The following is a 14,425-nucleotide window of genomic DNA, read 5'->3' as shown; positions in this document are numbered from 1 at the left end:
AAAAAAGTTACCATTCGGAAATATATCAGTTCCTGTCATAGATATAGCATGGATTGATTACCATACATCAAAGGACATGTTGTAAACCTCTGACGTCAACATGGACATTGATTTTCTCCCTCTGTACAGTATACATATAATTAAGATACAGGGAAACCTGTACGTAAACACAGCAAATACAGCAGAACCACCTAACACTTAACAAATGGATTGATTGATGGTAATTTTGTTAAAAGTATGTTTTTCCTGAATTCACAATAGAGAATTCTGCAGAAGGCATGTTACTTAATTTAGAGTAACCGATCTTCTTTCTCCATGGAGCATCAGTAATTACCTATTCAACTATGTAAAGTGTAATAACAAAAATATTATGCTAAAGTCCAAAGGAATAGTCAAAGAAACTTAGTATAACATATATGGCAAATTCTATGGAAAACCAGAAAGTAATGGTCCTGACTAGGTACAGGCATCTTCTATGGAAATGTTGGGTAAATCTAGTTCTTAGCTCACCTGCCTGAAGGGCCATGTTAACTTTTGCCATCACCTGCCTGAAGGGCCATGTGAATTTTGCCATCACCTGCCTGAAGGGCCACGTGAGCTTTTGCCATCACCTGCCTGAAGGGCCATGTGAGCTTTTGCCATCACCTGCCTGAAGGGCCATGTGAGCTTCTGTCATCACCTGCCTGAAGGGCCATGTGAGCTTAGCCATCACCTGCCTGAAGGGCCACGTGAGCTTTTGCCATCACCTGCCTGAAGGGCCATGTGAGCTTTTGTCATCACCTGCCTGAAGGGCCATGTGAGCTTAGCCATCACCTGCCTGAAGGGCCATATGAACTTTTGCCATCACCTGCCTGAAGGACCATGTGAGCTTTGCCATCACTTGCTAAATGCTAAATCAGACTTACCACTGAAGAATCCTAAACAGCAATGTCAACAACACTTTCTGACAGTTCTAAAATCAAAACTTTCATTTACCTACAATCTTTTTCATTAAAATGTATCATTATTTTTCTACTTCCAAGGAAGTTATTTTTTTACAATCGTTTTTCTTACAAATATTAGTCAAACTTTACTAAAGTGACTTTCAAAGGGAGAGCAAAATGTTGGTCACATAAGAAAGGTGGTTATTACTAATTAACTTTATAAAGAAATTGTGCTAAATAAGGATATTTTAATCAAAGTCTAAGACAGGTTACTTTTTATAAATAGGTCCTCGCTATAACAGGTTTGTAGTTCTAGCCAGTATTGGTATATGAATACTGTACTTCAATTTCAGCAATTATGATATCATGCAGACAAATAAGTCTCATAAATTGCTAAACTTCATATAATGATATTTCTGTTCACCAGCTGATGGCTGCAACAGTTCTTGTACCATGCTGATCAATACTGTGCAGTCTTCTTATTTTCATATTTGTTAAATTCACAGCCACCAATTATAAAAACATATTTATAATTGCCTGCAGGAGATCCTTTTCAAAATGTATTAATCAACAGCATCATTTCAATGCCTAACAGACAGTGAATATTGATTATTCATGTAGTGCTATTCATTAGGTTGTCCATGCACTATTTACTGCAATCTGTCACCAAATAATCACCTAGGTAATCTACTAATCAGCAAAAATAACACCTGGTACCAGCACTTAGATCACAGAGTTCATATCCTGGTACCAGTATTGCCCCACTACTGGTACTCAAATCACAGAGTTCAGGATCTGGTACCAGTACTGCCACTTTACTAGCACTCAGATCATAGAGGTCAGGGTTTGGTGCCAGTATTGCCATACTACTGGTACTCAGATCTAATAGAGGTCAGGGTCTGGTGCCGGTATTGCCACACTACTGGTACTCAGATCATAGAGGTCAGGGTTTGGTGCCGGTATTGCCACACTACTGGTACTCAGATCATATAGTTCAGGGTCCAACACCATTATACATTGTGAAGCCACTTTTACCTTTTTGTCAGCAATTTCTTCCAAAGTGTCACCACCATTTATCAAGTAAATTCTTCAAAAATAAATTCTTGCAAAATGTCAAACCCCTTATTTATCAACAAAATCCTCTTGAATGTCAACCCAACCCACACCTATTTGGGGAATTTGTATTTGACATACAAGTTTGAAATAGCACAATCACTTTATCTCCTGTAAAGCTGAGGGTATAAAAAACTTATACTCTGTATAAGGTATTCTTCATATAATCCAACTTATAACCTTCATAATTTCTTTAAAATTAGATAAAAACACATCTTTTGTTGTTAAAATTTTTTATCTTTTCTACTTACATTCACTCAAAACAATTTTCTCTATTTTCTTTCCTACCTAAACAATGGAACTCCTAGCATCCAGGAATATCACAGAATTGTTTTCATTTTAAATCCACACAAATATCTGTTTCATGCCTTTTCTCATCATAATTATCCTCATACTGTTCTACACCAACAGAGAAATATTTTTCCCCACTCTCATTTACATAGAGATAATAGAACTTCAAAAAGGCCCATAATAAAGAGATTCTAAATCATATTTTGTAACTCTATATACTTGAAATCATCTCAAAATTGATTCCAGTTGTGATGTAGCTATAGGATTATTGAGAAACATTGAGTAACCTTAGGTGTTAAGTCTCCTGCTTTTTGCAAGAGCTCAAGATATTTCATGAAAAATTCAACATTCTCCCAATTATGTACTTATGTCATATTAAAGTGGGAGATTCAGCAGCATTCATGGAAAATTCTCCACTCTTCCTTTAATTTTCTGCTTAAAATCTTAATAAAATACTTGTGAAAACAAAAATTTGGCAAATCTCCAGCTGGAAAATTTTGAGAGGAATATGTTAATAATTCTGGAAGGTTAATATCTATAACTCAAGTAATACTAATGTACCAATTTTCCAGATTTACTTTAAAGAGTGAAAGGTCTTAGGCACTTCCAAGTTTCAAATCAATAGTCCACTTGAAGCAAACCAAAAATCCCAAATAAAGTGCCAATGAAAAGGGTTGAAAGTCCAGTGGTCCTTTTCACAAAATATTGTAAGTCTTAAATTAGTCGTATGTTATGATATCATTATACATCAAAGTATTGTGACATCATAACTTATAAATAACTCTTATCATATTTTGTGAAAATGGCTGCCAGACCTTCAAAGGTTGAAGGTAAGAAAATGAGGATCCCAGAACTCAAACCACTACTAAAGAATTAAAACTGCAAATTAATAATTTGTTAAGCCACTTGCCCTTCCACATTTCCTGTAAGAAGTATGATAAACATAGCCTAACAAAATAACAACATGCCATACATTTCCAAAGCCATGCTGTCAATTAGTATAACAACAAATTCAGATTGACATTTTATCTTATGTAATAATGAACACTTCAAAGTAACATCACAGCATAATTACCTCTGTTACTTAGGCCAAATAAAATCATACCTCAGTTTCCTATTTCCCGATTGACTCATGCCTCGAGCCCCTCCCCCCCCCCACCCCCAATATCTTTTTTTGAAGTTCCCAAACAACAAAAAGTACCACCTAACAACCTAACATTTTACAGACAGTTAAGTTTATTTTTGGTTTCCATAAAGTCCAGGTGGTTAATAAGATGTTTTTTGAAGTTATTTTTGGTGAAATCTGGGAAATCCTAACCTACTAACTCATTTTTTTCTGACATGTAATAAGAAATAGTTGTATAACTTCATTTGGCCTTATGTACTACAGACAAATCATAATAATTTGCCTGGGTTAGATACAGTGCATAAAATAGTTCACTTCATCAGGTAGAGCTGGTCTTACCTTGATTAAATGATAACTCTCATTGTTAATTGTCCAGTTAACTATTAATACATTTCCACAAGTAATGGTCATTCCATTAAGGGAAGAAGACCCCCCTCAATTATCTTAAGTTCACTACATAACTCTGTATAAATCAGAATTATATACATCTCCAAAATGATGATCCATACAACAATGGTCTGCTAAGTCCTGGCATTGTTGTTTGCAGGGAGCTTGGACGGTCAGTTGTCAACCGTCTTGTATTCAACGATGTCATCACTGAATTAAAGTAAACAAACAACTTCCAATTTGACTATAACCTAAACAACAAAATGTCAGTGATCATAGCCACAAAATGTCAGTGATCAAAATGTCAGTGATCATAGCCACAAAATGTCAGTGATCATAGCCACAAAATGTCAGGGATCATAGCCACAATTCTTAGAAAGGTAAGAAACAATTTGACTACCAGAATATTTATATATAGCCACCTGATCTTTCAGAATGACTAAAAAGGAACTTCTGAAACTTCTTTAAGTTGAAAAGCTTTTCAGATGAAAGTGGGCCTGTCTACATCAAAGACATTGGCCTCACACATCAACCTGTTTGTCAAATCATTAATTAGAGATCTAGACTTCTCTCAGACTTCAAAAGATGTCAACACAACTAAACAACAAATTAAAAAAACAATTTGCATATATAAATGATTTAAAGTCTTCCTTAAATGAACTTATCTAAAGGTAAGCTTAATATAATGACACTATTCCTAGAACAAACCTAACGGGTAATGACAACAAATCAGAGGCAAGGGGCCATGGACAATATGCCCTTTGGGTCAGAAAATGGCTTCATAACACAGAAGAAATTTATGTGGCTTGTTAACAAATGGCCCCTACAAATCTTGGATATTTTTTTTTAAAAACCTGAAAATGGATCCTTCTAAAAATATCCTTTCCAACCATTGACAGTACAATACAGTCAAACCTGTCTCAGAAACTACATGTATTGAGCAATAACCTGTCTCAGAAACTACATGAATTGACCAATAACCTGTCTCAGCAACTACATGTATTGAGCAATAACCTGTCTCTGCAACTACATGTATTGAGCAATAACCAGGTGATTAAATTATACCTATGTATAATAAATTCTAAGTGAAATAAATCTTTGTATAATGACCACTTGTCTTATGCAAACATGATTTTTCTTTCCCATGAAAGGTCACTTTATTAAGACAGGTTTTAACAAGACCAACAAGAGCAGAAGGTAACCCCTGCACTCATCCCACACATTGTCTAGTTTATCTAGCTTGAAAGTGAATTTCAGCAGATCATCAAATTAGAACTCATCATCTTAAAGAATCCATCCCAAAATAGGAGGTGACATACAATTTATTATTTCAAGTTATGTTCTACACTGCATTCTGTCTTGAAAGGAAACAAGAGGCTCCCAGGAGCCTGAATCACTCACCTGTCTCAATTTTGTCTTTCAAAGGCAATAAATTTAACAAGAAGTTGTTCAACAACTTTGACTCAAAAATTCTTTGGTAGGATTCTCAACCATAAAGTTCCTTTTAATCTATCATAGTTTTCAAGATATTCACTGAAAACTGTTAAAAAAAAAGGAGTCATTTTTCCCCTTTCAAGGGCAATAACTCTTACAATGAGTCATCAGACAACTTTTATCCCTGAAGATTTTTGTAGTCTAAATAATATGGATCATTTCAGCTATTGAAAGAATTTTGCTAAACCTAACCGTTTTGGAGATATATGCGAAAAACCATTGTCTGACCCCTATGTTCTATTTTTAGTACAGCGGCCATGCTTTTCGACAGATGAAAAATCCCCACATCAGTTCTATGCATGATACCCCAAGGAACATTCATACCAAGTTTGGTTCCAATTGGTCAAGTAGTGTCAGAGGAGAAGATTTTTGAAAGAAATAACATAAACTAGAGGCTCAAGAGAGCCTGAATTGCTCACCTGGTTAACCATTTACTTATTTGAAAAACTTGAGGAATGAGACAGGCTAAGTTAATATCAACTAAATTGTCAAATGCAGGAAATGCTTTTCATAGCATTGTCATGACCTGAACCAGAATTTTGCTAAAGGCAACAATTTTTGAATTTTTTTCAAAAACCTGTCTTATGATCCCTAAGTTCCATTTTTAGTATTGGCAGCCATATCTATTGATGGATTAAAAAATCACAACAGTCATTTTGAGCACAATACAATAAAAAACAATTATGCTTATTTTCTTTCAATGATCTTAAATTGGTTTTAGAGAAGAAGATTTTCAAAGTTGTACATGTAAAAAACAACAACAAAAAAACTGTTTCAGGGGTCGCAACTCCTACATTAATCAGGTCTCACTAACCACTTCCGGGTCAAATGGCCACCCCCTATGTAGTACCAAAAACACACTGAACCTAGACATATGCATTGTAAGTGCATTATTTGTGTGTATTATGATTAAAAGTAGGCAAAATAAAGCTGAGAATGTGTACTTTAAAATCATATATGTAATTAACTACAAAAGTGTATGAATATTGTTTACATGTGTGAGTAATTTGCCTCCATGCTGTCAGTTAGCAGAAAAGGTAAAAATGTGGATTTTCAGTATTATTTATTCAAGTAAATTTTGTGAAGAATTTCTACTATCATCGTACCATTAGCATAATGATTTTGGAAGCCTTATTTTCCAAGCTTCGCAACGGTATGCAGCTTTAAGATGTCATTTGTCCTGGTAATTCACAGTGAGACTTTGAAAATTACTTTTTTAACATGTAAAGTAATGGAAACGTTAGAAGTGGTTAGTGAGGCCATAAATTAAATTATGGCATATTTCAGAGAAATGCATAATTTGAGGAAAACTGCCTTTGCTGGTCATTATTTCCATTTTCCCATAAAATCAGTATAGTGATATTGGTAATCTGGCTGTATTTTAAGAGGTGCATTGTGCAAGGTATTTTAAAAAAACAACACAGCAACATGATTTTTATCAGTAACAGTGACTCATAACTTGACGTCATCCATGAAATACACAACGTCACTGCTTGGGATATTCAAAGTATTCAAATAGTCACGCAGCACAGACTTAGAATCACACAGTAATGAAAAAGGTATGATATAAATTGTTGAAATCTGTTCTTTTTTCATAATGATAAATGATATTTACTATTACAACTTCTTGAATTATCATAGGTATCAATTTGGTGCGACAAGTTAGTTAAAATTGTAATTTTTTTAATAATTTAGGGAAAATATCACTGAGGGGCATGATATAAAAATGACCATTTCTTTGTAGTCCTATGTCTGATTTTGATAGTTTTGGTCTTATTAGACTCACAGTACCACAAGCTTTCATAAAATGTAATAAAAGAAAAACATTAAAACTCATAAAATGTTTTTAAGGTCTCACTAACCACTTCCGGGTCAAATGGCCACCCCCTATGTAGTACCAAAAACACACTGAACCTAGACATATGCATTGTAAGTGCATTATTTGTGTGTATTATGATTAAAAGTAGGCAAAATAAAGCTGAGAATATGTACTTTAAAATCATATATGTAATTAACTACAAAAATGTATGAATACTGTTTACATGTGTGAGTAATTTGCCTCCATGCTGTCAGTTAGCAGAACAGGTAAAAATGTGGATTTTCAGTATTATTTATTCAAGTAAATTTTGTGAAGAATTTCTACTGTCATCGTACCATTAGCATAATGATTTTGGAAGCCTTATTTTCCAAGCTTCGCAATGGTATGCAGCTGTAAGATGTCATTTGTCCTGGGAATTCACAGTGAGACCTTGAAAATTACTTTTTTAACATGTAAAGTAATGGAAACGTTAGAAGTGGTTAGTGAGACCTCAATGAATCGTTTTGAAAATTTTGGCATAGGTCCTTCTCATGATGCTTAACAATTTTACCCATGCCACAAATTTGGTAAAGGCAACAGTTTTTGAGTTATTTGCAAAAAACTGCCATCTGACCCCTATGTTCTCTTTTTAGTAATGGCGGCCATGTTTTTCATGCATCAACAATCCAAACGGTCAATTTGTGTGGGATTCCCTAAGGAACATGTAAGCTAACTTTCATTGAATTCTGTGCAATGGATTTTGAGAAGAAGATTTTCAAAGTTGCCAATTGTTTTGAAAATTTTGGCATAGGTCCGTCTTATGATGCTGAACAATATTACCCAAGCCAGAAATTTGCTAAAGGCAACCGTTTTTGAGTTATTTGCAAAAAAACTGCCATCTGACCCCTAGTTCTACTTTCAGTAAGGACGGCAATGTTTTTTCATGAATAAACAATCCCATCATTCATTCTGTGCAGAACACCCTAAGGAACAATCATGCCAAGTTTAAAACCAGTCAGTCCAGTAGTTTCAGAGGAGAAAATTTTTAAAAATTTGTCCAGGACGATGACGGACACCAAGTGATGGCATAAGCTCACTTGGCCAGGTGAGCTTAAAATAGCAAAAAATGTTGAAAAAGAGAAATAACTCCAACATGGCTTATTGACTAAAATGAAACTTTGACCTCAGATAGATCTTATCATGTTGAACACTTTTATCTCTGTCAGAATTTGGCTAAACCTAACCGTTTTGGAGATATATGCAAAAAACTACTGTCTTACCCCTATGTTCTATTTTAAGTAATGGTGGCCATGTTTTTCAACAGATCAAAAATCCCCACATCAGTTCTATGCAGGATACCCAAAGGAACATTCATACCAAGATTGGTTCCAATTGGTCAAGTAGTTACAGAGGAGAAGAGTTTTGAAAAATTGTTAACGATGACGACGAACGACGATGATGGACACCAAGTGATGGCAATAGCTCATATGGCCTTAAGCCAGGTGAGCTAAAAAAAAAGGTCCCAATAGGCAAGAGGTCGTTCAAGCAAGAGGGTTGCTAGTACAGGTTTAACTGTAACTTGCTGTAACAGACACACTGCCTGTAGTTGGTCCTAAATACTAGATCATCACCCTCAACTTTGCCTCAGGCAATATTCTTCCTTTACTCCTATATTACTAGACTTTAATAAACAGTAACTTTACAACAAAAGAAACAACGTAATTTGTCAAAAACAAACTCTATTCAATTTTTTTTTTTAAACTGAATAGTAAAACTATGTAGTTTTAACATAGATATTCCGCTTGAACACTCAAAGTGCATTGACAGAATATTAACAAGTGATATATGGTCACGAACAGAATAAAAAAAATGTGATGTCTTAGTTCTGACACCATTGACCTATGACATTCTAAATTCTGATACCTTTGACCTATGACATTCTAAGTTCTGACACCATAGATGTATGAGTCAGTTCTGACACTATAGACCTATGACATTTTTAGTTCTGACACCATAGACATATGCCAGTCTTAGTTCTGGCATCAAAGACCTATGACATTCTTAGTTCTGACACCACTGACCTATGACAGTCTTAGTTCTGACACCATTGACCCATGACAGTCTTAGTTCTGACACCAATGACCTATGACATTCTTAGTTCTGCAACATATACCGATGACATTCTTAGTTCTGATATCATTGACCTATGACATTCTTAGTTCTGACACCATAGATCTATGACAGTCTTAGTTCTGATATCATTGACCTATGACAGTCTCATTTCTGACACCACATACTTGACAGTCTTAGTTCTGACACCATAGATCTATGACAGTCTTAGTTCTGACACCATAGATCTATGACAGTCTTTAGTTCAGACACCATAGAACTGTGACAGTCTTAGTTCTGACACCACAGAACTGTGACAGTCTTTATTTTGACAAAATAGATCTGTGACAGTCTTAGTTCTGACACCACAGACCTATGACAGTCTTAGTTCTGATATCACTGACCTATGACAGTCTTAGTTCTGACACCATTGACCTATGACATTCTTAGTTCTGACACCACAGAACTGTGACAGTCTTTATTTTGACACCATAGACCTATGACAGTCTTAGTTTTGACACCACAGACCTATGACAGTCCTATTACTGAAGTTATAGAAAAGACGGAATGATGCCCTTAGGATTGCCATACTGCTCAACACATAGGCTATATCTTTTCATGAACATGAAGAAACTAGTCCAATTAGAATCCAAATAATTCAAGGATACTTTATTTTATCATTGTTTTACCATGAGTTGGCCATTATGTCACCTTATTTTACCTAAGCAATAAAGAGGGTAAAAAAATTACATAAATTGCCAACTTGTGGTAAACCAATGATAAAATGGAGTCTCCACATGATATTTCTTGAACACTCCAAAAACAGTAAATTCCAAACTCCTTCAGTTGTGAAGGTAGGATAAAAATTGTTCTAACCAATAGAATATATGAACATTACACAACTATTACTTACATGAATGAAATTTTATCTTCATAAAAAGACAAAAAGCAAAGTATACAAGGATTAATAGAACTTTCACATTGATACCAATGTTTTAAAGTGAAGTTCAATGACCTCATCCTGTACATCAGAAGGAAAACAAATCAATACATTCCCTTGTCTAATTATCCCCCTGTAGGATGGTTGTTTTGTCAGAAATATTTAAATGTAGTGAAAAAGCCAATTAAATTGCATGTATGCTTCCAATATCAACAAATCATTAAACATTTTCCTTTTAAAAGAACAAATGAATTTAAAGAAATCTTAAAAGAAAGGATGTTTAATTACAGAGTGGTTGAAGGCTATTTTCTTTTTATATTTTATCTTATCAAAGAAGTTAACTAAGTAAATCAAAGTAAACGCGAGGTTGCACACATGGGCTAAGTATACGCCCACTTACATGGCTTTCCCATAAAACAGGTTCATATTGGAAAAGAAGCAAAATGTCCTATCTTTATAAGGTCATACACCACATTTGAAATCCATCCATTCCGAAGAGAGAAAAATGGTTAAATCCAACAAAACAAGAAATTGAAATCATCATGTATTTCCCAATTGATGGTTCGAATGCTATTTCTGCTTTATAATGTTTAATTGTTTAAGACTTAGTTTTTATCCCTTCAAATTTGTTTTTTCTGTAATTTCTGATAATTTAGAGCTCCATGAATTACACTATGAGGTATAAAACCCTATTTAGAGGCATAATGAGCTCCATGCATTACACTATGAGATATTAAACCCTCTTTAGAGACAAAATGAGCTCCATGGATTTAACTTAAAGGTATGAAACCCTCTTTAGAGACAAAATGTGCTCCATACAATACACTGTGAGCTATGAAATCCTCTTTAAAGGCAAAATGAAAGAGAACTACGACTCAATACTAGAAAATGTCATGACATTTATTACAATGTAATTCTGAAATAATGCTATAATGCCAGAGATTTTTTAAGTGATAAAATAATAATTAATGCTATTGAGATGGTTTATTACCAAATGGTGAGGTCAATGATTTGTCCTTTACAGTAAAACCTGCCTAAAGTTACCCATGCATACCTACACACTAGCATGCCCTAACCCAATGACCAAAAGTAACCAAAGTTTCATGTGTTTCAGGATGAGAACACCTGATCCATCTAGCACAAGAAGCTGAGCAAGATTTCAAATAAAGTAAACAAGCAAACGAAATATTCACAAGTACTGTATAAACACCAGACATTTTAATACCCACCTCCAAACTTTTCTAGGTGTGTGAAATATTTGATATCTTGTTTTCTGAAATTCTTTAGGCAGTTTGAGGTTAACTTGAGACATTAATCAAAATGTACGGGAACTGAAATGAAGGAACATCATGTTCAACCCATTAGGGCATAAAAGTGAACATAGAAATACATTTTTTACGAAAAACTATATAAAATACAATATTTTCAGTATGTTAATATGATCTGCACAAAAAACCATGTTTTCAATCAGGAAAAGTCACCTGACATAAAGCTTAACAATACAGATACCAGTTTAGACAATATAGGCTGATCATGTGACTAATCCCCTCAATATACAGAGTGGGGCCTATGAGGTCAGTTGAGGTCCCCTTCCCCAGGAATTTCTTGATCCCCCACTGTAAACACATGTCTGAGTTCTACAGTTCCAAATCTCCATTACCAATTGCCAAGAATAATCTTAAAATTTAACGAAAAAAGAAATATTAAAAAATTCTAAAGAACTACATGATATATGATAATAATTTATTCCACAAAACTATGTGAACATCTAAACTTGTATAAAGCAAGCACCTGTAAAACTAAACAATTCACAGATTTGATTACTCAGTTTCACCTGTATAATAGAACACAATCTATCCATACAAACAACCTATTACTCAATCTACAATGGTCTGATTACACAGTTTCACCTTATAAACAGACCAACCCCTACTGTATAAACATACAGATAATTAGATATACTCACAGAAGCCCCCTGATGTGTTTATATTTCTGTGTCATAACACTGTATAGCATCCCAACTAATATGTCACATTATTGAAATATAGATGTGGTCTAAAAATAACCTCCAGGTCTTTTTAGCAACTGCACAGTAGTAAGTCACTGGGTCAATGTAGTACATTGACCTAAATGTACCTTGTTTCTCATTGGTTGATTCAATATGCTATACATTAAATTTTATTGAATACACATTTTTTTCCAAATTTACATGCACAGTCAATAGGTATAAAACAGCAACTGCTGCAAAATCTCTACCTTTCAAAATTTCTGCCTTTTACCTTTGAACACCTGCAGAGATGTAAAATGCATACCAGTTACTATTTATTATAACAGGTAGTAACTTAGAGAGTACATTAATAACAATATTTAATAACTTGGAACCAACTTTTTCAGACATCAAACATGACACGAGATGACATTAATATAATCAAAGAAATTCTTTGTTTATCAAAATTAAATAAGAAGGTAAAAGAAGCCATTATCATAGCCCATTAAACAAAATATTTCTCTATCAACATTTCAATCACAAGTCTCCAATTTCTCCCATTTACTTTTTCAGATCTGAAGTTAATTAATGAGCTTATTAAATAACTAAACATGGCATTAAGGATGTAAGAATGGCTATAACCATATAACAAGCTTATCAGTACATACAATGTTCATTTTCTCCTGGCTCTGAATTAAAAACCCTTCATGTAGAGTCAAGAGTCAGAAAGATTGCTATAAATTAAATTTCGACACTGCAGTTGAATCAAGGGAACTTAATACAGTGAAACCTACATGTACAGTGTATCTAAACCAAACCTATCCCATACTATAGAATCTGTTCAGTGTAGACAGGTGGTTGTTTTACACAGGTTCAAATAGTATATATATATTTAAGGAGGTAGACCTAGGGTAAAGGACATAACTCTTGAAATCAGTGATGTTTTCAATTACATTCAATATCAACAAAGCATATCAATCTCTCATTTGAAATAGAATGAAATCAATCCAAGTTACTTTGATGCTTAAAAGAGATTGACCTGCAATGCTTTACACAAACATTTCAATGATTTGTAAAAGTTATGTCCTTTACCCTAGGTTCACCTCCTAAAAGAACTACCATCCACAGCCTGGTCAGGTTTCACTTTACTGAAATTGTAACTTTTCCAGCCAGTTGCGATTGGAACTTCAACATGGGTCAACAGATTTTCACCAAAATTTGACCACAGATAGATCTCATCATGCTGAATACTTTTACCCAATCAGAATTTGGCTAAACCTAATCAGAATTTGGCTAAACCTAACAGTTTTGAAGATATATGCAAAAATCTGCTGTCTGACCCCAATACATTTTTTAAGTAACAGCAGCCATGTTTTTTAACCGATCAAAAATCCTTACAGTCATTTTGTGGAGGATACTCTAAGGAACAACCAATATCAGCTTCATGTAAATCTATTCAGTAGTTTCAGAGGAGAAGATGTTTGAAGAAATTGTTAACAACGACAACAGACGCCAAGTGATGGCAATAGCTCACATGGCCTACGGCCAGGTGAGCTAAAATACTCAACTCATCAACCAGCTAAATAGAGGGGTATACAAAAATACATACAGGGCAATGAAATAGTTGGTAATTAACTAATCATTATTTTGTCCACTGTATTATATCCACATTTATGTTTCAGGTATCAGTCATTCTTAATTAAAGACAGAGAGATGTGACTGATACTCTACCAAAAACATCTGTAACTCATCAACATGCCAACTTTAGAGTGCCCAATGGGATGTGATTGAAAATACCAGAACCTAGATGAAGCATTTTCTGCAGCCCTAACCCCATGTCCTTCAGATCCATGACAGAATAGTCCATCAACCTCAGGCCTAATCCGCAACACACAAATTGAAGTTTTACCTATCCAGTATAGCTCTGATGTCAGTTCACTGTTTTTGTTGTGAGAGGTTGTCAGAGTTAATTTTAAATAAACACAACTGAAGACTGAATTACAGGATGTAAAAGGGGAGATAACTAAGTTGCCACCCTTCCCCCCCCCAAAAAAAAAAAAAAAAAAAAAAAATCTGTAAATTATTTCACTAGTAGTATTTTTTTACTGAAAGAAATATCCTACTCAGAAATTTCTGACTCATGGCACTTAACTTTTATAAAAATAAATAACAATTTTTGTTAAAATCAAGTGAGGATTGAGAAATAATAAATAATTCCATACATAGCTGGTCTCCTCAAAGTAAAATGGTTTACAGG

At 34.3% G+C, this 14,425-nt stretch overlaps 1 protein-coding gene across 5 annotated transcripts in view; it reads right to left on the bottom strand.

Annotated features, from left to right (window-relative positions):
• LOC148597672 (uncharacterized) overlaps nt 1-14,425 on the bottom strand; it is a 134,185-nt gene that overhangs the window by 86,252 nt on the left and 33,508 nt on the right. The window contains exon 1 of one of the 5 annotated variants that reach the window (XM_088560917.1): nt 12,148-12,277. The exons of the other annotated variants lie outside the window; for them this stretch is intronic. Within the exon in view, the coding sequence (XP_088417043.1) occupies nt 12,148-12,197 (50 nt within the window). The 5' untranslated portion in view covers nt 12,198-12,277. Of the gene's footprint in view, nt 1-12,147; nt 12,278-14,425 lie in introns of those variants that run through there. 5 annotated transcript variants of the gene reach the window in all.

This window comes from Perna viridis, chromosome 14 (genome assembly GCF_037379345.1).
Source record: "Perna viridis isolate PV_CMFRI_1.1 ecotype Kerala chromosome 14, ASM3737934v1, whole genome shotgun sequence".
Taxonomy (NCBI): Eukaryota; Metazoa; Mollusca; class Bivalvia; order Mytilida; family Mytilidae; genus Perna; species Perna viridis.
Note: the sequence above shows the minus strand (reverse complement) of the source record. Positions and strands in the feature narration are given on the sequence as shown.